The 25,195-nt window shown below is 42.9% G+C and overlaps 1 protein-coding gene across 11 annotated transcripts in view; it reads left to right on the top strand.

The window, feature by feature from the left end:
• The first annotated feature begins 947 nt into the window (after positions 1-947).
• Positions 948-25,195, top strand: part of LOC125900452 (ryanodine receptor 3-like) — a 157,059-nt gene continuing 132,811 nt past the window's right edge. For all 11 annotated transcript variants that reach the window (XM_049595456.1, XM_049595457.1, XM_049595447.1 and 8 more), the window contains exon 1: positions 948-1,307. In XM_049595456.1, coding sequence (XP_049451413.1) covers positions 1,260-1,307 — 48 coding nt within the window. In that variant the 5' untranslated portion in view covers positions 948-1,259. The remainder of the gene's footprint in view (positions 1,308-25,195) is intronic.

Below are 25,195 nucleotides of genomic sequence, written 5' to 3'. Positions count from 1 at the left end.
TCAAGTGCCTCAAAAAAAGAGACTTAAATGAGGGAAGCAAACACCCACTATCAGGAGGGCAGGTGTTATGTCACATCTTAGACACTAGAGGGCGGTATCGCATTAATATAAGGCATTAAACCAGGTTGCGTTTATTTAAGGTAGTTGTGGAGATGGGAGGGCGTCATTAGGGCTCAGCTGAGGGTCAGCTTTGATTTTAACAATGAGTAGGATAACCAAAGACCAGACTGATCACTGGATTTCCTCTGTTCACTCCATATAAGAAGAAAGAAAAATACCCTACATTGCATTCATTAATATTTCATTGCAGTTAATCTCATTTAATGTTAAATAATTGAACGGCTGCTATTCATCCAATCATAATGTTTTAAATAGTTTAGCATGTGCGATTAAATGTCAGTTTTTGCAGGGTGGGATGTGCTCTGTAGCTCTTTGGGTCTCACCTCTCACCACTTTTTGAGATTTTCTATAATGTGATATATAAATAACAACAATATTCAATAGCTACATCATGGCAAACAGTGCTAATTATGTTGTAGGGCAAAAAATGTAATTTGTAGTTGCAGAAATTGGATTTGTGTTGATATTGGAGGATGTTTCGATGTTTTCCCACGTCAGCAGTGTTAATAACATTAAGTGTGTATAAATATATGGACACTAATGCTGAGATATACACACTATAGTTGTACTTATAGTGTATGGTGGCCTATGGATATTTTGTCCCCACACAGCAGAGGCATGTGTGTAGTGCTGACCATGGTGCTGATCAGGACCAGGGCTGCAAACAGCAGCTCCCATGAATTTCCTGCATCCTGTCGATTTCCTTTTAACACATGACCGTGTTTTCTGTGAATCCACCGCTTGGAGATAGGGCGGGAAAACACAAAGCTGTCGAGTTTTCTGTTAGCTACTGTTTATTTCACCGCATTTAACGCCTTTATGTTTGAATATTCGCGCTTCCACGCTCGTATTAATAAGGTCTGCCGGTGACGTCGAAGATAAAGACCCCGCTGCTGTCTCTCGGCTACACGACTTGGCTTCACCCTGTTTCCCCGCCACACCGTCCCCACTTGCTCCAGCCCACCGATGCTGCTGCTGACACACACTCCTCCTCCGGGCGGTGAGCACAGGGGCTTGAGTGACACATGCTGCGGTAGTCTCCCCCGCTGTATGGCCGTGGATTAGCTATATATGCTAATATCGATAGGAGAGAGGAGCCAGCGGAGGCTTCCCGAGTCTGAACAGGCTCCTTTGCAGCCATGGCTGAAGGTGGAGAAGGAGAGGATGAAATCCAGTTCCTCAGGACTGTGAGTACATTTCCTGCCGCTTGCACTTGAAGCGCCGCTCCGGTGCCTGTGGAAATATGTGTGGCTCCTTTTTTTATGGTCTACTTTGCGTGTGGGGTTTATTACTGTCGATTGCCTATCACTTACCTCCCAGATGTGGTTGTATCCTATAGCCTTAGATAACCCTCTGCCTTCTTGCAGATGTTACAGGCGGTGATAGTGCTCTATTGTTTTGCGCATCGCTCACTGACAGCTATTGTCTCTTCTGCAGTCCCTGTCTCCAGAAGTTGACAGCACTAATGTCCCATGTCAAACTTATACACGCACCTTGCCTCACCATAGTCATGATTGTCTAGTATTTGACAGGCTGGCAGCACAAACACTGTGATTTAACTTTAAGCCTTTAAATAAAAGGCTTGCTTTTGTAGCATCTCTTTGAGCAAAAATGTTCTGACCCAGTGTGCATGCTGTATTATAATATATTCACAGCCTGGCAGTGTAGGCTGCCTGTCCAGACAGTCACCCCAGGGCTCCTGTGCAGCAGCAAAGGTCCACGCAAATGAACCGAGGACAACATTTAGTCATAAACACAGTGCTGCTGCACCGGAGCCAGGTTACTAATGCTGCCTTACTTGTTGGACATAAAGCAAGAGCAGACAGACTGTATTATGCACTCATAAAAAGACCCTATTATTTAGCACTAAACAGGCTCTGTTTGCTCTTCTTGGCTCTCTTTTCATGTATTAAAAGTGCATTTCTTAAGCTGAAAATGAGTTTAAGATTGGAAAATGCCTGGCAGTGCTTGTAGAAAGAGGAACGCTTTTCACTGCTGACAAAGATAGATGGTGGCATGATCTGCTCATGTATGGTAAAATGCATTGAGAGGCGTATCATGTCTGAAAATACACACTCGTCTAGGACAGATGAAGGAGCAGTGCGCTGGAGGTCTTCCAGAAAGACCCCGAGACAGTAGGAGGTGTTTGGTTGCACATATCACTGGCGCTGCTGCTTGTGGTTTCCCTTTATTAAGTTGCTCACAGATGCACAACTGGGGTGTTTGTGTTTTTGTGTAAATTTTAGTCATTTTTTTGTGATTGGAACTCCTTATTAATGTCCAAGTTTCAAGACACATTTGCAAGGAGATGTCTCTTAGTAATCAGCCATATTTTACCCAACAAATAACAGTGTCAACATGTCAACAGAGATGCAAACACACTACCTTTAGGTATGTGATGGATGCTTCTTATTTTGGCACTGAGATGCTTACCCACCCCCAGGAATGGCAGCGATCTTTAAAACGTCCTTTTCTGTCACTCAGAAAAAGCTGATACCTCCTCCTCATTTGTCCCGCAGTCCCCCCAACCTTTCAACCACAGCACATAGAGGTCACCACATCAGCATGGCTGCCACTCCAAAAAAGCGCTGACATTTCAGCATCACTTCTCCTCCTTTCTGGGCCTGAACTTAAATGCCAAACCAATTCACAATCAGGATTTTTGTTTTTTCAGTTTCAGAACAAGCATCATGAGACTTGTGGATCTAATCGTTTGCTCGCTTGGCTGTTTCTGGTCCCATTTGTCGGATTCGCAGGGAGCATTTTCCCCCAGATGTAACCCAGGGAGAAGAATTGGGATGTCATTGACTAAAGGAAACTGCCGTTGCTTTAAAAAAAGGGCTTAGCAGCAGCTTGTTGCATCCCTCCACACAGGGAAGCAGCTGACAGGCTGGATGGTGTTGGGATGGGGGCGCAGTGAGCGAGCTTGGTGTTCATGAGTGTAAAAGCGTATGTGTGTGTGTGTGCGTGCGTGTGTGTGTTGAATGCAAATGCGGAGCTGTAGCTGTGTGGTGCAGTCAGGCTGCACCAGACGTGCCACAGCAGAGCACAGTGCAGAAATTATTCATCAGTCCCAGCAAGGCACAGCTGAACTGCTCAGTGTAGAGGAACAGATACACACACACGAGTATGTCCATGCACACACATATAGACACTCATTTCTCTGCAATACATGACTAAACCCAGTCCTGCAGAAACAAATGCTCAAATGGATGCACATATGTCTGTTCAAAAACATACACGCATGCATACGCGCTGACTCTAAACTTGCTTTTACATCGGCAACACTAAGTGGCGGACTGTCTGTAAGGATATGTAAAGACTGTATATATCTTGCCGGCATCCAAATGTTGCTTGTTATTGGAGTCAAGGAGCTTGATAAAGCAGTTCACAAACTGCCTTTTCTCCAACAGCACAAAGTAATTTCCCTGGAGTGGAAGCAGAAATTACCCCTGCCGGACTGCTGCCTATAAAGCCAACTCAGTGGGAGGAAAGGAAGAGAGGGAAAGAGCGAGGGTATCTCAGCCATGGGTAATTTGATGTTACAGGAAGAGGAACAGTGCTGATTGTGAGCCAGGAGAGTCAGAGCAAAGCTTCCCCCAAACTGCTGTTTAATGTCAGAGGGGGCAAAGGGTCCACGCCGACACTTTAATAAGGCCGCATATTCTACAGGAACATTGTCCGTCCTGTTTGGAAATTGGATATGTCCTCAGATGCATAAACTCAAACAGCACTGGCTTCATTATAAGCACTATAGTGAATAAAATATCAGCTTATGGTTACATAGCTCAGGCTGCTCATTATGTAAGAGTAGTTTTCTAAATGAATTGCTTGCCTACTGTGCGCTGTTTCATTAGAGCAGACGGAGAGATGAGGAAGAGGAGGGGATGTAAGGAAACTTTTGCTCTTGTTTCACTCAGCTTTTTTTGTGTGTTTTAACTTGTGTAGCCATCCTGACAGACAGCCACTTATTAGTAAAACCCCAAAACTCAAAAATCTGGACTGCATCCTGACTCCCCAGATAACTACCAGCTCATTTTCAACGTGCCCTTCCTGTCAAAAGTACTGGAAACAGTCAATATGATCAAATCTCACTTTGCCCCCAATGACTTACAAGCCTTTTCAGTCTGGTTTCCACTCAAACATAGCTCTGAGACTGCTTTGATCAAAGTTTAAATGACTTATTGTGATCCTCGGATTTTGGTTTCATCAGCATGCTCATCCTTCTTTACCTCAGAGCTGTTTGTGACACCATTAACCATTCCACACTCAGCACATGCCTCAAATCCACCCTCGGTATTAATGGTACTGCCCTCTCCTGCTACCTCTCCAACAGGCATCAGTTAATCTCAAATAAATCGACCTTAGTTCCTATTATCCTGTTACCCATGGTGTCCCTCAGGATTCAGTACTTGGTCCCCTTCTCTTCTGCCTGTACATGCTACCACTTGGACAGATCTTCCCCTGCCATGGCTTCCTGTTTCACTTTTATGCCGATGACCCTAAACTCTAGATCTCCTGCAAGACCATCACTGCTGCCACTCACTCCACCCTCCTCCCACCTCCATAATGGACATTAAAATATGGATGCAAAGAAACTTTCTTAAACTCAACTGCAATTAGTCAGAAATCTTAATCACTGGCCTAGTATGCCTTACTTACTATGGATGGCTGCATAGTCAACCCCTCAACCCAAATCTGCAAAATTGTCATCTTTGACCCCTACCCTCACTTCCTTCCACATGTTGACCACATCAGCAAAACTGCCTTCCTCCACCTCCACAACATTGACCCTCACTGTCACTTACTGCTGCAGAAACATTCATGCATCTGTAACATCCAGACTTGACTACTGCAACGGTGTCCTCTATAGCATCATAAACAAAGTCCTTAATAAACTCCTGAACATACAAAACTCTGCTGCACGCCTACTTACCAGTACCCACTCAAGTGACCACATCACCCCAGTCCGCCATGACCTCCACTAGCTCCCGCTTAATCACAAGATAAACTTCAAGATTCTACTCACCACCTACAAAGCTCTCAACAACCCGACTCCCCCCCTAGCTCTCCGACCTACTCTAACAGCTTCCTGTGAATCTCCAGGACCAAGCGCCAAACCTGGGAAGACGGCATGTTTTCAGTCACCACCCCCTCTCTGTGGAACTCAGTACCAAACCACATTAAAAATGCTCCCACATTGTCATCATTCAGAAAAATCCTCAAAACCCACCTCTTCAGATTTGCCTTCCCCAGCTTACCTTCCATGTTTTTATTCCCCTGGCAACACTGTTTTATTCTAAATCTTTTTGTTCATTTTACACTTCATCTCTTCCAGTCTTTATTTGCTGTTATGCAATAGTATGTAAAGCATCTTTGAGAACTCAAAAATGCTATATAGGTCTAATGTATTATTATGAAAAATACAGCATACAGTATGACCATTTATGCACAGGCACACTTGCACAGCTTCTCTGTTGCAAGGATCCCTGCTGGCGTATATCAGATTTTGGTGATCCATTAGCAGTTTGAGTGGGAGTAGGGACTCTGAAAAGGCCAGACTAGGGCTGTGACTAATGCACTGTGGCAGCACTTGGCTTGTTTATGTGAGGGCACCGGTCTCACTTTGCATCCAGGCGACGACTGACGATGCGGCAAAACAGAAGTAATGCAACGAGCCAAACCGGCAGACCAAAACATTAACCACGTCAGAGGAAAAAAAAAATAAGGCCGTAAAGCAGTTAAGTGTGAATTTTGGCATCACTACATGCCCCTGACATCAGTGCCAGAGCTTTCTGCTTCCTCACACACTTATGTCTCTGTGAATTCCCTGCTGGGTGTCACTTTCTTGTTATTTTGTTGCTGTTGCTCTCTTTTGCCTTTCTTTTCTTGCGTATTTTTTACTTCATTTCACTTGATTATCATTATATCCATTGTGATGTATTGTGGCTTTGCATGACATGTACTGTGTGTATGCTGTGCTGTATCTTTCGTGAAGGATGTTACCTCCAGTGTGATGTGAGAGATCCTGTGAGGGTGGAGGCTGCATTTAACAGCTCCATGCTGGCCCAGAGGCAACTAAAGGTGCCCTTGATCTGCAGTGTGCAGTCAGAGACATACACTATTCTTACCATTAAACTCTACAGCAGTGTCTTTAGTTAGGCCAAAGCGCGAGTTTTCAAGGTTATTGCCTGACCTTTCATCATATGCCTAAAAAAATTCTCCAAGTTTGTCCTACTTCTAAGCTGATACTTGTATGATTTTAGCGCTACAAGTACGCCCGACTTGCTTCATATTCGGCTCCTCCTGTTACTCTGTCACTTGCCCCGTGTATAATTACTAGAGATCACCATGAAATTATTCCCACTGATGGGAATTCAGTTCAGCACATCATCGCATTCTACTTGACACTAAGGAGGGGAGCTTTAATGTTATTATGATGAGGTCTGCTGTCATTTCATGGTTGAATTAAAAAAGTAATAGCTCAGTTTCATTAGCCACCGAAAGGCTTTTTGAGCATAATGGTGCAGATTTCAGCGCAGAGATTCACTTCGAAATAACTTTGTGAAGAAGTGATCTCATGAAGCCAAGAAAACATCCTCTTTTCTTGCAGATTGTCACAGGGAATATTGTCTTACATGGTGTTTTTGCCATATGTTTTCCCCAGCTGTTACTGTATCTATTCTGAGATGAGCTGCCCGAGATTGCTTGATTTTCTATATTTCAATGTAATTTATTTATTCCTGCTCAAGTGTGAAATCGAATTGATACATAGTGGTTCCTGGACGAGTTGCCTTAAAACTTCTCAGAATGCAAAGTTATACCATGTATAAGGCATGGTATTGATTAAATACATTCTCTTTTCTGCACTGCACACATATATACTTCCATATCCCCGCCGTGGTATTGATTTCCCACATATCTCCCATTAACATCGCCTGAGACTCATTGAAAAAACTCAACTCGCAGAAAAGTAAGTTGGTGTAAGGTTCAGTGTGGAAGTGTTGTTCAGCAGAGGGCTGTTTCTCTGTGTTGCGTGATGAAGATGGACAGATAAGATAGGCCTGTGATGTAGAGGGAATTAAGCCAGCAGGCCTGCCCAGAGACAACCCAGTGTAAAGCTGCTGTAATGAGCTATTGATCGCGCCACCAAATGAAGAAATTTCCTCAGTAATGTCAGTGGCATGCAGTAAGCAGGCCTGATTGATCTGGTGTTTCAGAGTATGAATATTTAATGAGGCAGTGTAGGAAGCTTTCTTCCAAAGAAGACCCTGCTGTTCTTTTCTCTTTGTTTGTAGACCTCCAACATGTCTGCCGTTTATGTTTGAAACTATAGAATCAGAGGGTGGCAAGCCTTGATGTGACAACGCTGACTAATGTGGACTCAAAATACATTAAGTGATTATCTAAATTGTTTTTGAACACATATATTAGTCCTTTGACCCATACACCATTTCCATAAATTACTACATAAATAAGCAAATCATGAGCAAAGAACTAAAGACAAATTCTTTCAGAGGTGTGATTTTTAATACGTACCTGTAGACTAGTGCTTGTTCTCAGATCTCAGTCTAGATTGTTTTGGTGTGAGTTGCTGAGTGTTGGAGATATTGGCCAGAAAGATGTTTGCCTTCTCTTGAATATAATTGAAGTAGATGGCACTTAGATTGTGGTGCTCATGTGCTAAAAACAAATAAAGAAGAATTGAAAAACTCAACAGCAATGTCTTTTTCCAGATATCATGACCCAGTTATTCAAGATCCAGAGACCTTGTAATGAGCAGTTTCACATAAGAACTATTTTCTTTCTATCAAACTACACCGGCCAACTACACCATCACGCAGAAGGAAGTGTGCATCAGTTCATGGACGAGAGGCTTGTGTTTTTGACAGCACAAGATGAAAACATTAATGGGGCCAACTTCGGCTGTGCTGTAACGTTAGTAGATAGTGGATTGTGGAGGACCTGTGTAGTGATACAGTCGACTGACACCTCTGCAGCCAATAGTGTTGGGCAGTAACGAGTTATGTAACGGCCAATTACTAATGAAATTTCAGTAATAATATTACAATTACTCTAAAACCAAACAGCTCGTTACAACGTTACTTTGTTATCACATCACTACTGACTTGAAATACAAGTCACTTTATTGGACTCATTACGCACGCAAGTCAAACAGCAGCAAGCTAGTTGGAAAAGCTTATCTTAGCAGCTGGAAATATTCCCATTACTTTGATTTTGTCAATATGACAAGATGACAAAATGACAAGAACACTATTGCTGCAGGTAGTCGGACTAAAACTCTTTCCATTGGAAAAAACACCTCCCAAACCCCTGGTCTGAAACACCTCGGCTACTACGACCAACAATACAACGTGAAGCTCCAGGAAATACACCCCACCAAAGGTGAGCCCTCCTTGGTCGTGGAAGTCAGCTGTAGCCCTACACTGGCTAAACAACCAAAACTGGATTTTAATAGTGGACAGCTGCAGCTCCAAAGAAGTGATGAAGCTTGTGGTTGGATATGGTTGGAATGTTGCTCCACGAGTGACTCTCTGTCTTTCGGGCCCCTTTCGGAAGGACTTGACTTTATCTCTTACACTATAGTGTGTGTTTATCTAGTTTGAACCTGAGTGAAAACAATAACAGGATTTACAGAAGTTAATTATATGAACAGTTCATGTCTTCCTGCGTGTAATCAGAGATAAAACACAGACACATTTATTTTATGCACATCTGTGTGTAACAAACTTCAACATCTCATGTCAAAACTCTTTTAAGTTTAATGATTACATCATAACATTTGCTTAAAGAAAAGCATCCTGACAAGTGAATGGACTCACATACTGTACCTGTTCAAATGAGTTGTGTTGTTTCTTAGTACATTCAAATAAATAACACCTATTGGATTCCCTTTTGTGTGTAACAACCTAATTGTTATTCACACCGGGGACAAAATACCTATTGTTCCCGAACCAATTCTTCCCTGGCACAGTTCACTTTATTCAGAGGCAAAATGATTTTTCTCCCTTATCTTTACAAATAGCGCTGATGTCGATGAGTCATAGCCCTTTTGGTTCTCTGTAACTTCCCTTGTGCTTCGGCCACCTCCTGATAGCCACGGATGGCTGCTCTGGACCAACAACAATGCAGTGTAATTAATCCTGCAGGCTCCACTGACAGCATACAGAAAACATGCAAACATAACATTGTTGCACACCACTCCTGTTACTTTAAAACACTGCTGCTCATTTTGTGGGTAATAAAGGATATATTAGCCACTTGTTTTGGTCTGTGAAACTCATATTACCCAAATTAATGTCTGAAACATATGTCGAGCACAATATCTACTTACTGGTTAGCTTTATGTATCCTGCAGCACATTAGCACAACCATTGTGTGATTCAGAGCTCTGGTGTTGTACTCCATTTGCCATCCTGTTTAATTTTAACCCAAAAATACCATAAGGCTATGTGTGCGCTTGCCACATAGGCTTCACCACCACCAGCCACTGTTAGCCTGTTGTTAGCTGCTGCCTCCTCCATAGCCAGCAGGGCCGTCTCTGCATCTCTGCTTCCCTTTGCCATCGCTTCTTGGCAGTTAATGTTGGCTCACACATACGAGGCTGTATTTCTGAATATGCTGCACTCCAAAAGGCTGTGGCTATCCATTAGTCACTGGTAGTAGAAAATATGTGCCCTCCACAAATTTTACTGGTGTGTTGCTTTCTCACCTTTCCCTCTAAAATTATTTCTGTCTTTTTTTTGTTGTTGCTAAATCTCAAAGAGTGCAAGTGCATTCATAAAACTTAGCACTGCCTGGGCTGTTGTTTTAGATGTAGTTTCAAAATACTGCATGGTTTACTTGCGTGATGTCACGTCCTTTGATCAGTTTACCTCTCATATTTGTTCAGTATTGTTTGGAGCTAGTTACTATTGGAAGCATAAAGCTAGCATCTGTCTAAATGTAAAAAATTATGCAACATCTTAATAACTGAGCTTTAGAGGTGCTTGCTGTCTCCTCCAGTGGGTTGCTGACTGGATGTTGTAGCGTGGTATTCCAAAGGCATAATGCATGATATAATTTCTAGACTTGGGCCACATACTTAATGCCCAACACAGCCTGAGTTCAGTTAACCAGTACTCAGGCGTACCTCTTTCTACAGCTATCACCTCATGCTTGGCCCAAATGAAGTCACTTGAGAAACCGACAGAACGCCAGATTTCCCTTGCCCACACTACTACAGGGTGTCCTTTAAAGGTCTTTAAATGTCTTAAAATCAATGTTGCAACAGTAAGGCCTTAAAAGTCATTAAATAGTCTCAAATTTGCCTCTTAAATTTAAGTTTACATTTCTAATGTTACAAATCTTGAAAAACTATAATGTCATTTTACTTCATACATGCACTTACCTGTTGGCCAAATGTAGATCAACGTATTTCACTCTAATAACCATATTCTGAACGCCACACCTACCTCTGCATAAGACCATATTTTACTCGCCTGCAATGCTTACCTGCAATAGTTAAATAAGTAAAACTGATTTGTCCAAAAATCTGTCCTAAATTTGGTTAGAAGGTGTCTTGAGTGGGTCTTACATAGCATTAAATTTAACTGTCTGATACCTGTAGACACCCTGTACTAGCTGGGATACAGCTAAATTTACAACATGTCAACTTACCGTACACTAAAATGAACTGTCATGACCTTTGCCATCTCTGAAAATGTCAACAAACATGTCACAACTCATTAACTCGAAGCTTTCAGAACATTTTTTCTCCTGAAATCATCTAAACACTACAGGGGGGACGTTCACATGGACTATTCTCATGAACACGTAAAACACAACCCCATTTGAAGGCAGCATTTGTGCTAAGCTAAGCTAACTGCCTGCTGTCTCTGCAACTACTTTAACAGACAGAAATGACACTGGTATGGATCTGCTCATCTAATCTAAGAAAGCAAATACTGCAAAACTTCAATTAGTAGCCCGGGCTACCACTTTTGATTCTTTTGATCAGTGGACACTTACGGACTAAAGGAGTATTTTAACTTGCCAGGTATTGATAAATGGACACATATTCTGACGTGTTGTTTTTTTTTGTTACGCAGGTAAATCTGAATTGCTTATGGTCTTCTCTGGTGCTCATGGCTTCACTAAAACGAACCAAGCTAATGATGTGTAGCATCTTCCATATTGTCAAAAGTTTTAACATTTACATTTGTGTGCATGATCTAAACAGCTCGCTAATGTTAGCTCACGTGGGTAGTTAACAATCTGGTTTTATACCAACTGCTTGGCAACCACACCAGGCCTCTAATTGAGACAGGCCTTAATTTGTCAAAATGTGTAGCTACACCCAGCTAGTAAAAGGGACAGGGCATTTAATTGAAGTTTTATGGTAAGCATATTTCCCAAAATATTGTAAGGTTACTTTAAGCATATTTAAACCAGGAATGTGTTAAGTATGGCAGAAGTGCAATAATAAGAAAACGCAGATGCTACATGTAGGAAGGCTTTGCTTAAAGTACTTTCTCTTAATCAAGGGGAAAGAAATACGGTAGGCTTGCTTCTTTTAGTGAGTCTTCCCAGGGTTGTCAGGCTTTCTCGGTTTTATCTTTGTTTTCTCAATCATTTGATGATGAGTTGCTACACAGTGTGATTTGCTGCACCGCATCAATTATATCCTCCTCCAAGGTGTCACTGTTTGCTCCCATTTTACCTGAAACGAAACCAAAGAATCACCTCTTCGATTCTAATTAGCTGCAGAGGTGGCACCAAATCCATCCAGTGAGAAAAAGTTTGGCTCATTTAAAACTTTCTGACGGATAAAACAGATTAAAATCAGAATCTGGAGCCTTGACCAAACAGCGCTTTCCGTGAAGATGTGTTTTAATTACTCATGTGGTAGAGCGGACGCAGTTATATAGTTATGTGCACATTAGAAACATGAGGCTGTTGCAGTTTAAACCAAACCAAGAGACAGTATGGTATCAGCTCACTTCTTGAGAACATACCTTATTTAAGTGACAGTAAATATTGTTCAACTGATACGTGTTAGGATTTCCCTACATTTACATCCGACAGCCCTGTTACCACAGAAACAGTGTCAGTGTTTCAAACATTTTACCATGGATAAAAATCATTAAAACGCTCACTACTTTTGGCCGTGCTTGTGAATCACTCTCCTCCCACATAAAGCAGTTCTGGTATCTGCCGTAATTATGTCCAATGTTCTGTCTCCCCACTGTGCCCCTAATAGGCCATTTAGAGGAGTGTTTACTGCTGCAATCTGCTTCTGTTGAGGCTCACATTGTCAGAGAAAGTTGAGTGTAGTCCTCTGAGTTTAAGGAGTTTTTAAGCAAACCTCGACGGTCTTCTGAAACTATAACCCCAGGTCCTCATGCTGTAGTGGGCAAGGTACTCCCAGTGCTGCCAGTGCATGTTACTGAAGCATCTTATTGACTCCACATAGGGTGTGTAATTGATTCATTTGCAGGGTCTTCACACATAGGTGCATCCGGCGCTACAACAATTGCTGTGTTGAGAAAATCCAGAGATGTAGCCCCTTTAGGCAGGTGCCAGAGTCTCAGGCTTTTCATCTGATATTGACAATGGTGGCGTTTCCCACCTCATAAAAGATTCATACCTCTTTAACAACCTCTGCGTTGCACCACGCCAGCACAGACAAGGAGATATTACCCTCTTTATTGGGTCTTGTTGCTGCAGAGTCAACGATGTGTGTTATAAAGAAATGCACTATCCTGCCTTGCCAGCGAGCAGGGTTGAAGATTCATGAATAGCGAGGACACTCGTAACGACACACACACGCATGCCAGCACACGCTCAACCCACGTTGCCCTCATCAGCATCCAACATGTTTACACTTTCTGAGAGTATTCCCTGCTAACATGGCAATATGCTGTAGCTTTTTTGAAGCGTAGCTCTGTGTCTAGCCCTGCAGGTGAGGGAACGCAAAGAGATAGTGTAGCATTTTTTTATTCCCCCGCTGAGTTTAGTATCGCTGCAGCATTGCTCAGTTTCTCTCAGCCCCTGGTAGCACTCCCTCCCAACTTACAGAAGTGTTTCTGTGGCAGTATAGCTGAGGAGCTGACACTTCAAAAGTGCCTCACCAAGCTCTTAATGGCCTCTTCCTGAAGTATATGACAAATCAGAGTGCTGCGGGTTGATATTTGATGCGGTAAAAATTGCCCTACAAGAGCCTGTCTCCTGACTCTGAGCCCGGATGAGGGGAGATGTCTGTTTTTTTAGCTGCTTTTTCCCGACATGTTGCTCAGGGTGATATGTCCCTAAATTTGGCAATTGTCACCAGCTCAGACTATTTTAGCACTTGCTCTTTCTATCTGCCTTCTCTCCTCCTGTGTGATCCTTTTCTGGGAGTCTCAGCTGTGCTTTAGCTTTGACACCAGAACCCTTCACCTGGGCATTGTCACCAGCCCACGAACAAATAGAGTTTGACATGGCGGTGTCTCAGCTGCGGTTCAATCTCAGCTCTCCTCTGTGCGAGCATGTGGATGAGTGCTCTGAAGATTTTTAGTCAGGTCAGGCCTTAAAGGACAATGGATATTTTTATCCGTGAGAAGCTGACATTGCGATCACTGTTATAGGAATAGGTATAATACGCTTATGCTGTCCAGGCCTCTGCAGAACATCATTTCTGACATTTATTTCTCCAGTTTGTGGTCAGATAATCTAACAAAACTGTGTCTTTCTTTGCAAAAGCCAATTGTTAAGGGCAATGTTTCCTTTGGAGTTTTGGAATTGTCGGATATATGGTGATTGGGTCATATGTCCATTACCCACCATGGCTGAAATATAAACATACTTGCACGTGATGGTTTGATGAATAGTTTAAAACTGTGAGAAATATGGGTATTTGCTTTCTTGCAAAGAGTTAGATGAGAAGATCTAAACTACTTTCATGTCTGCGAAATATGGAGCTGGAACTTGCAGACGGTTAGCTTACATGTAGCTTAGCATAGAGAGAGACTTATGCGAGAAGTATACTTGCTGCAGACAACGTGTGCGCGTATGCATCATGGCTGCCATGCGTATTTTGCGGTCGTTTGGTGCGTAGGCCGCTCACTTTGATGCGAGGTAACGTGATGCATGTGCGAGATGCAATATTGACATGAACACTAGAGGGGCTCGTGCGAAGTAGACCTCTAGAGACCGTGAATGTGAGGCTCCGATGGCGGCGGAGACGATGCCTTTTCCTCTGCCGAGATCTTAAAAGACATAAAATTATAATCTCCTCTTCATCGAGAGTATCCATGTTTGTGTATAGCCTGCTACATCGGAAATACAGTGTCACCGCCTTCTTCGCTTTTTGCAACCTCTGTGTCTGAGTGCTGTGGTCTGCCCCTAGTGGAGACCAGGCGTTTTGGCTGCGTCGACGAACGACCGTGCTGCAGCAAGTATACACACAGGCGCAGCACGCTATGTACGTGTACGTTTGGCCATGCAGCCAGTATACTTGTGCCCTTACCATCATTCAAATGGAGCGACCATATGCCTGACAGCAGCACAAGATATAAAAAATGGCGTAATTCGCCAGTAAAAAATTGAGGAGATTACAGAAATACAGAACATCATGTCTCAGGAGGTATAAAGCTTTATACTATATGTATGCTAAACTGATGTAAGCATGTCCTGGCTCCAGTTTCAGTCTTATCTGACTCTCGGCAAGAAAGCCAATGAGCCTATTTCCCAATTTGTCAAACTACTTCTTTTAAACATTGACAGGCTTATATACTGTAGACATCAAACCTTTCTAGTTTGATATAGCAAATGATACAGCATCCTATCCTTGTGGATTAACCAATCCACAGGCTGTGACGTGGCCGAAACACCTGCAATCACTGCTCTCTTTGATATTCTAGGTCACATATACAGTACTTCCACTTTCTTGACCCGAAAGTAAAATGCAATTTCCATCTCCACACCACTTCGGACTCTCTCTAGCGTCACGCAGCTGAAATAGTGAGTCAGGCTTTGCCTCCCTGGACGCAGGATGGTTACAAATGCACCTGTTAGTGCTGCTCTCCCTTCGGACCTCCAGGAAGGCTCTTCCTCTAAAAATACAACACTTTGCTTGTCAGAAAGTAGAAGCAGCCTATTTTCCCTTCTCTGTGTTCCGCCACAAAAAGTCTCAATTCCCCCGGTAACCTAGGCTACTTTGTGGAGAGGAAGCAAAGGGATTCAGAAGTAGTTTGTTCCTTTGGTCTCTCCGGTGCAAGCCCCAGCTATAGCACTGTCACATATTGCCCCTGAGCATCCCCAGTGCCATCATGCAGTCAGGGAAAAAATGCAATACTCGCCCAATCTTCTATAGTCATTGCCTCATGTCACAGCACTTAAAAACATTACAGAGATGTCTCATCGCCATGTTTTTTCCTGTTTCTGTTCAATAGTATGGACAGTGGAAGCCTAAAGCAAGGAAGTGATGAAAATGCTTACTTAGCCTTTCACATTAAAGCCACCGCCAGGGAGGAGAAGCACTGCTGCTAGGTGCAATGAAACACTTTACAGCCCCCCTCTGCTCCTTTGGTACTGAGGCATGCAGACAGCCTTAATGCCTTCAGACCTGGGAGGGGTTTGATCTGCCTGCAGGGCTCACTCAGCAACACTCGTTTCATAAACTTTCTCCTCACATGACCTGTAGCAGCAGCCCTCATTTTTCACGGACTAATACCGTAACTTTTACGTAACGTCTACGCTCTGATATACTCCAAACATTTTGAAGCTAACAGCAGCTACAAAGCTTCTGTGCAGTTTAAGATGTAGCCATTTTTCACCCGGAGCTATTTGGCTCACTGTGATCGCCATACCCGTCTAATCTCCGAGATGGATTGCCTCTGTCCATATGGCTGCCGCTGTTCACAGCTGTATAGTGTGAGTGTATGGTGATTGTGTAATTAGATTGCCTACAGTGATTAGGCAGTCCAGGTCTGAAGTGCAGTATGTGCCAGATGACTGTTAGACACACAAACAGCCTGAGAGGATCAAATATGGATGGGACTATTGAACCACCACAGATTAGATTATTTTGCAGTTGTATTTCTTGTTTATTAATCTTAGAAAGTCGACTGTGCATCGGTGGATTTTTCAGCCAATTACCTGCCTCAAACCAAGCTGAAAAAGAGAGATAAGAGTTGCTGTAAATATAGAGGTTGTGCTGGTTTAGGAAATGCCGCCGTAACGTCCATAGAGATATGGCACATTGTATATATGTAAACAAACTTGAATTTCTTGACCTGATATTTGCAGCTTCTAAGTTTGGATCCACAGGTAGAGCACACTGCGTACAAAGAGGAAATGTGTTTAATGCTTCTCGAAACTACGCTTTGTACCCATGCCAGTGCAGTCCAGTGCATGCATTCTGTGCCAGCGACTGGCCACTGACACTGTTCAATAACAAGCTGTAAAGCTGTCATCCTCAGCGCCCTTAGCAGAGCTTTTAAAGCAGGCTGAAATTTTAGCGAATGTCGAGATTAATTTACGGTGTCACTCTGGCCTGTGGATTTTAATGATGTGTATGTTTGTGTGTGCAGCTCCTTGTGCTCTCCGTAGCTCTGTTTGCCTTTCTTTCTCCCTTTCTCTCTCTCCATCGCTCGCTCTGTCTGTGCTCTGGGGGCAGTGTGTTCAGCAGTGTGCCTCAAGATGAGCATTAGCGCTCCCATTTACACAGCAACACTGAGTCACGAGAACAAAGCTTCGCTCCTCGAGTCCAAGTTTTTTTTTTCTCTCTTGCTCTTTCCATCTCTGCTGGTGTCACACCACAGTGTGAGAAAGCATTAAGCTACAAGTCTATGAATCACTCCCAACAGTAAGCCAGCAGAAAGCATGTGTAATCTCTACCAGAATATTCTAGAACAAACATTTGTCTACAGTGCTTCATTTGATAATGGAGGACCGTAGGAAGCGATGTAAAAAGGAAATATCCTGCTGCAATTATTGTCTTGCAAATAGTTTCGGTCCAAGTTTTGGCTCTAAGAAAGTGACCTTGATTTGATTCTCATTAACAAATACAGTATGATGGACCAGGGACTGATAAATCCACCTCTAAGTTTCTGCGAAATGTCCTTCGTAAGTTCTTAGTAACTTTTCAAACAAGTTGTTTTCTAAATCACATTGCATGAAAATTTAATTCAAGTATCTCAGCCTATAAATACCAAATGTGTTTTACTTATATTCATGTCCCCCACCCAAAATAACTGACCTTGACTGTACTGATATGTATCTGTGCAAAGTTTGTCACTAGAGAGGTGATTCAAACGTACAGTAGCCAAGCTGGACTAGGTACGTTGCTAATATGAAAGCCAGTTGCTGCAGGAAACACGTGTTGACATGAGGACACAACCTAAAATGTCCAGCACAGAGCGGACTTATCAGTGCAGAAAGCAGAGTTAGCATTAGCATAGTGAAAGTTTTGATAGCAAACATGGTAGAGTGTGCAGTTTTTAGGTGTAAACTGGACCGAAGCTATCTTCCACTAGCTACTAAATACCCCATGGTAGCAGATATTATTATATGTTTCACAACTGTTAATGCTGAGTCAGTCACTGCCAGTTAGCCTGAAAGCTAAGAAGCTAACAAACAACATAAATAAAAGATGCTAACTACACTTACGAATCTGATTAGTTTGCTCGTCACCAACTTTGGTGCACAACAGACTCTTCACCTGAGTCTGGGTTTGGCTGAGGCTCATACATGTATGGCTGAATTTCTCGGATGTTTCCTCTTATGCTAACTTTAATCTTCTGAACCATCGATAGCCATGGCTGGAGGGATTATATTTTCAGGTTGTCCATCCGCCCCATTTTTGTGAACACAATGTTTTAGGAATGCCTTGAGGGAACTTCTTCAAATTTGGCACAAATGTCCACTTGGACTCTACCATGAACTGGTTAGCTTTTGTTCGTCAAAGGTCACTGTGACCTCATCTGTTATAGCCTATTCTTGTGAACGCAATATGTCAAGACCACCTTGAGGGAATTCCTTCAAATTTGGCGCTAATGTTCACCTGGACTCAACGATGAATTAAGAAGATTTTGATAGCCAAAGGTCAAAGTCACTGTAACATTGCATCAATCTCATTCTTTTCATCTCAAGGACACCTTTAGGGAATTTCGTCAAATTTGGCACAAACGTCGACTTTGGATTTAAGACTGAATTGATTAGAATTTGGTGGTCAAACGTCAAAGGTCGCTGTGACCTTAGCTTCACTGTGACATCATAATATTCTGCAAAAAGACTTCTCAGGCCATTACTCAACGTCATAACTCAGGAACAAAAGAAAAAGGCATTTGGTCAGATACTGATTTGTTGACACTAATCTTGTTTGCCCACCTTGAAACTGATATATAGATGTGCCTGGAGGGGGACTGTAAAGGTTTAGTGTGTGGAGTGCAATATAAAATAATACGTATATTTTCTGTAGTCTATAATCGCCTGAAAATAAGAATCCTTTTGCTTTTGTGACCGTAAAATGAGCAGTTTATATTTACATGGGGAGCGGGTCCTCGTTTATGCAGATTTGTTGTGCTGCCATGCTGACCTGGTCCTAACTCCTTTTGGATTCTTGTGATTCACAGGCAGATGAAGCCTCTCTAAAAAGGAATAAAAATGTACTGCACATAATGTTACATCATATTAATATGTTTAATCTACACCTAACATGACCAGGAAGCATTAACGGACGGTTAGGCCAATAATTCCCCCATGTTTAAATAGTGCATCATAGACTGCAGTCCTCTTCTCTCCCGTTACTGCTGTGAATAGCCTTCTAATAGCCTGGGAAACACCTGGTCTTACCTCCTCTGTGTGAGTGGGTGTGAGAGGAGAAGGACAAGGTGGGAGTGAAAGCATGTAGGGGGTGCAACCACTGCCCAGCTGTATTTTGTTCTGCAGTGCCCGACCAGCTGTATCAATCTGTCCAGAACAAAGTCTCGGCGTGTGAGCCAGCCTCTGTACAGTGTTGACTGGCAGCGGGCCCCTGGTGATGATGGAGCCTTATTAGCCGCTACAGTGTAGAACGATGTCACACGAGGACAAAGGCAAGTGGAGGCAAGTGCTGTGGTCTGCTGTGTTTGCGTGTGTGTGTGTGTGTGTGTGGTGCATTGACTTGGCTTGCAGGATCTTTTCCATCACTCTATGGGCTTCTTCCCCCCCCTCGTCCTCCTCCTCCTCTCCTCTCGCTTGCGCTGCCATACCCTTCAACCTCCTCCCAGAGGGCTGCTCGGTGCCACCCTCGGATCAGTTTGCTGTTGATTCTTTGGCACAGGATCAAGCCGAAGAAGACAGAGCAAATCTGACCTCAAAGAGTGAGGCAGGGAGCAGAGAGCTGCTGCAGCTGCAGGAGTGGAGTCTGGATTTTATCACCACCAAGCCTTTACTTTGATGGGGCATACTTAGCAATGGCAATTTCTTCTTAACAGGAGGTGTAATTGCCTTTTCTTTATGAACTCCTTTATATTTACAAACCCTCTCACACCGATGCATTTTCGTCAGACTCTGGCACACACACAGGATTGAGTTGAGTTTGGGTTGATGCAATTTTTTGCAATTTAGCTTTACATGCAAGCTTTGTTTACCACATTTTAAGGGAGCATGTTGTTGACATGGATGCATGGCTCCTGGCTCTGTCGGGTGTCAAAGCATCAAGAAGCCAAAATCTGTTTCATGGATTTAAACAGGGGGCACATTAATGATGACACCTCTTGTCATGTTGTTCCTATCCTATGGGAGCTGTCACACTGTACACTGTACACCCAAAGTCCTCATTATTATGCAGTGTTTACTTTCTCTGCAGCACTGATGCTTTAAACTTGAGGTAGAATATCTTACATGAAAGAAAATAAAGGATGGTAATGTCATAAGTATAGAGTGCCGGGTGCAACGTAGTGCAAGCAGTGGTAATAAAGGCCTTATGGGAGCCATTGGAGCAACACATGAAATACTGAGGAATCTTGTTTTCCTGCAAAGAGGTACTTTGCTCTTTGCCTCTCTTGCTCCAGCTTGTTTGTGTCTGTAAGATAGTTTGCGACTCCGGCTTTACAGTAGTTGTTGTAGCGCCTCCAGGATGTACTTGAGAATACATTGGCAAAGCACTGCAGCCCTGCGCAGTGCACGATAAGGTGGTAAGAGTCTCTCTCCATGAGCTGATGGCATGCACTGCACTGCACTACCTGCTGAAAATGCTTTAGACATCTCTTCAAACCAAAGGCTTAGATACTCCAGACTCCTCCTGAGAGCGTTTTGGTTCAGGCCGCGTCTACTTATTCCAGCACTTAAGAGGGAGCCTTCACCAGAATAAGTACACTCCACAAACCCTGGATTTCTCATCTTTGTTGTCTGGAGGGCTGGAATCAAAAACTATATGTGCATAACAAGAACTGAGCAGAGAAGCAGAGAAAAGAAATGCTCTTTAAATAATTGCACATTTATAACAGGCCTAATGCCAGGATTATTTTTTCACGAGCCATAACAGCCCATTACGTGCCTCTAAACTCTGTAATCACTCCTTACTATCATCAATAATGATAATTTATTTAGGCGCAGTATTGTTTGTGAATGAGTCCATGCCAGCAGCACTACAGGGTCAGGCCTGTAGGCCAGCACCGGCAGGTTTACACTCTCAGGACTGTGGTGGTTTACAGGGGAAAGTGTCTTTCACCTCAGCCTGAATTCATTGGTTGACTGGCTCACTGTTGAGGGACCTTTGGCGTGTCTGCCTACCTGTCACTATGCAGAATTCTCCACCAACGTCATTATTTGCCTGTGCACCAGGAGCACGCGATTGGTTGAAACAGAGAAAATAAGCTTGTCATCATGGCCCACTCATTGATATGCTCCAGCGTTACTCACACAAGTCTCATAGGAGTTTTACGTTATTGTTGTTGTGCACACACAGACACACACGCACACAGACACACATCTGCATACACATATACACAGGAGATGACAAAGGCATGTATTTACACAGAACAAAAGACAGAGTGAGAGGATACTGTATGAGAGGGGGTGTATTATGATAGAGTGGAATTAAATCTCAAGGTGCCCTTGGACACTCGGCTCACTTCTCACATTGTTTAAAGAATTATTGTGTCCTTTAATCTACAGAGAGCTGAAGCTCTGATGTCACATTTGTGACGATAGTCGCTTCTGCATTTTAATTCACTCATATTGAAGGTTCTGTAGCCAGAAAGTATCTCAACAGCTATTGCATAGATTGCCATGACATTTGGTACACACATTCACAGTCCCCGCAGGATGAATTATAATCACTTTACTGATCCCCTTAATTTGCTTCTGGTGCCATTTTTATGTCAAATTTATGTTGAAATACTTGGAAAACTAATGACAGTTGTCATCAGCCTCAGCTGTACTTTGCGTTTCAAACTAATTAGCAAATGTAAGCATGCCAACATGCTAAACTAAGATGGTGCGCAAGGTTAAATTTGTACTTCAGTCAAGAACACTTTAGTCAAAGAAAACTTTATTTCCATTTGCACTATTATATTTGGTGGTATGGCTCTGTTCTGGGGCATCTCTGTCTTTGCTAGGCCTACACACCTTCCACACACCTTAAGGCAGAGAGAGCACACCTCTCTGCCCTTCCATGCGCCTACATGTAAAGCCTAAGAAAGGGAGAGCAGGAGCAAAGACCCCCAGGAACAGAACAGAGCAGCATCAATGACAAACAGAAATGACATTGATAAATCAGACACAGCATGAAAAGGAGGAGCTGGAGTGGAGGTGGGTTGCAAAGCAGCTTGCAGAGAAAGCAGCAACAGTAAACAGGCCAGAGCAGTTTAAATAGGGCGCCCTGAATGTGATTCACCAAGTGGTTGGTGAAAGGAATCATGTGATCTGTCAGCTGACTCCCTTCATCAATCAGCTGCTCCATCAGTTGATTGGGCTGTTTGAGATCAGCTGATGTAGCTGGGATGTGAGCGGAGCTTGACATCATGTCCTGCCTGAACTAATGCTATGCTAAACGTCAGTATGTTTGCATGGTAGCCTTAGCTTAAAGGTCCAGTGTGTAGGAACAGTGGCACCTACTGTAGCAGGTTGGAAAACTGAAACTTCTCTCTTGTGCCAAGCATGTAGGAGGATTACGGTGGCTGTCACGAAAATGCAAATACACAAAAGGCCCTATCTAGAGCCAGTGTTTTCTTTGTCCATTCTGGGCTACTGTAGGACAACATGACAGACTGGGAGAGGAACCGCACCGTATGCAAATTTGCGAATCCTAGGATAGCGAAGAAATGGCCCACCTTACTCTGCCTCTGATGAGCTTACCATGACATTCTTATCCCTATCCTAACCAATCCCACTCCTCTTGCCTAACCCTACCCAATCCAATCAACAAAGGCAATGAGTAGGCCTACTAGCCAATCATAGGGAGCATAGGGTGTGTCCCTCGCTATTTTAGGATTAGCAAATTTGCGCCCCATATGTAGATATAAACAGTTAATTATGAGGCAATGAAAATGATCCTTATTTTCAGGTGATTATAAACTGATGAAAACATAGTCATGGTTATTATATTCCACCTCTGCCAGTAGATGCCCCTGAATCCCACACACTGAAACTATAAAGCACCACTGGGCCTAAATACAGCCTCACAGAGCTGCTAGCATGGCTTTACTCTCAGCCTTGCTTCAGTCTAGATAAATAAAAGGTGAACCACACAACATAGTGTTGAGAAAGGTCATATTGCAGAGCTGTATTTTTAGTCATTTGCATTTTACAAAAGTAAATGTGATGATTTGAATTAGGTTTCTTTGCCTCTGACAGAACCAGAAAGTTCCAGTTTGTCTCTGGCTCTGTACCGCACTCCGATTCTGCTTGACCTTTCTCATTGTTGCTATAGAGATCTGTGCGTAGTCAGCCAAAAGTTGCCGAATCCCCTAAAGTCTGATGTTTTCTTCAGATTTTGTAAACTGACCCATCTCCAAATTGAGGAGAGCATCTTCTTTCCTTCCAGTCTGACTGCCATCACTTAGTGCCTGACTTTATGAATGATTGATAGCGGTGAGTGCCCCCTCCTCCTCCTCTGTAGCAGCCAGGTGCAGTGGGGGATGAGTGAGTAAGAGGGGGTAGTGATGAAGAGGGGAAGAGACAGAGAGAGAAACAATGTCAGAGACGTAATTGTACTTCAGTGTGGGGGTTGGCATGGGGAATAGGCCGAGTCGTGGGCAAGACAGACCCAGAGACGTGAGAGCTAGCCTCTCTGTTTAAAGAGAAGCTTGTGAATGTGTGTGTGTGTTTGTGTGTGTGTTGTGTGCATCTTGGCACTCAGACAGGCAGGAATGCAGTGCATGGATCGATGCTGTCCTTATATTGCCCAAATCAACTCCATACTCGCTCCCCCAACAGAGGGACTGATTGCATGTTCCATCCCAGCCAAGTGTTGATTTACCATAGAGGGCTATTCATTTCAATCTGTTTCTGAGTTGAATAACATTTTCATATTGATCCAAGACTGTTAGCATTATCCAAAGTCAACAGTCTCATCAATGGCACAATCGGTTCCAGCAGTCAGTATTATCCAAATTGTATTGGCATCCTGCTGTACAGATATATCCCATACTGTGTATTATAATGATGGACTGATGGTGATATTGCCTAAAATACAAGTAAAGCATTCAATGCTATGTTTTGATAGTGATATTCATGAAGATTTGAATACAGAAAATATGTTATTGTTAATTGTATTACTTATGGACAATCCAGTCCATTCTCTTTGGAAGAAATTCCTTCACATCACTCAGACTTCTGTCAAAGTCTGTTCCTCCATCAATTTGCATTTGCCCTTATCTGAACCCAACCTTATTCCTAATGCTGCCTTCATGTCCTGAGGAATGAATGGTAGAGGTGGAACATTCCTATGTGAATAACTTGTGAGTGTTTAAAATACTGTGCATTGACAATATAAGAGCATTCCTTTCAAGTCGGAAAGTTGTACTTAGGTAACAACATAATCTCTGTAAGCAGATTTTGAATATGTATGCGGAATCTGTGGGCAACGGGACAAGATTTTGGTATCGGAGTAGGATCCAAGTAGTAGGGATGAGTGCGTACATCATTATTTGTATCAGTATCTATTCAACTAAACTAACTCTGTATCCATAAACATACTTGTAATGGGTGAGGTTTAAATCGGAAATGAGTAGGAGCGAAACACAAGCTGCCATTTTAAACCTGAAATTTAAATGAGTTGATCAGAAATTGCTATATTTGTTATTTATTAGAAAACTATTTACAGAAGGAATTCAGTATTAAGCTTCAGATCATTTTTTGATCACAAGAATCGGAGACATGAAATGAGGATTTTCCTTTGTTACAAGAACCGATAATGACACATTTACTTGGATGATGTGTTACATGTACCAGATACTTGTTTCAACCCTACCAAGTAGTATTGACCAATCACGTTTGTGTGGGCTTTGTTTGCATGCAGGTAATCAGTCTATGTGGAGAGCAAAAGAGGCGAATTGGATTAGCCACAGTGTAACCTGCCAACCCATTGTTTATCATCTGGTGACAATATGCATGCACTGTACCTTTAGAGATTACCAAGAGGCTAATCGTTGTCAGACTGATAGCCAGTGGGTTCTGAGTTGTGAAATCAGTGACCAGCAAACGGAAGAGTAAATCTCTGCTCGGATATCCGTTATCCAGATATCTGCTGGTCACACTGGAAACCCTGAAATACTGAAACACTGGCTATTGCCCCCAGATGTAAAATTGTCGTCAGACTGATAGCAAATGGGTGACAAGATTGACCCTGATATGACATGAAAGTGGCATAACTCTTCATTCAGCTTCATTATAACTCGCAGCATTCACAGACAAAGCAATTGTCTTTTGCTGGACACATTTTCCATGCTAATGTTTTTAGCACAGGCCTATGGCATTTTACATTGTATAAAGTAGCCTAGTGGCTAGTGGACTTTTCCTCTACTCATATAAAGCCAGGAACAACAGCAGCACTTAACAAAGGTAATGTTACAAAATTTGGCTCCATTGCAACTCACACGGTTCA

This window comes from Epinephelus fuscoguttatus, linkage group LG14 (assembly GCF_011397635.1).
Source record: "Epinephelus fuscoguttatus linkage group LG14, E.fuscoguttatus.final_Chr_v1".
Lineage (NCBI taxonomy): Eukaryota > Metazoa > Chordata > Actinopteri > Perciformes > Serranidae > Epinephelus > Epinephelus fuscoguttatus.
This window is presented reverse-complemented; position numbering and strand designations above follow the sequence as displayed.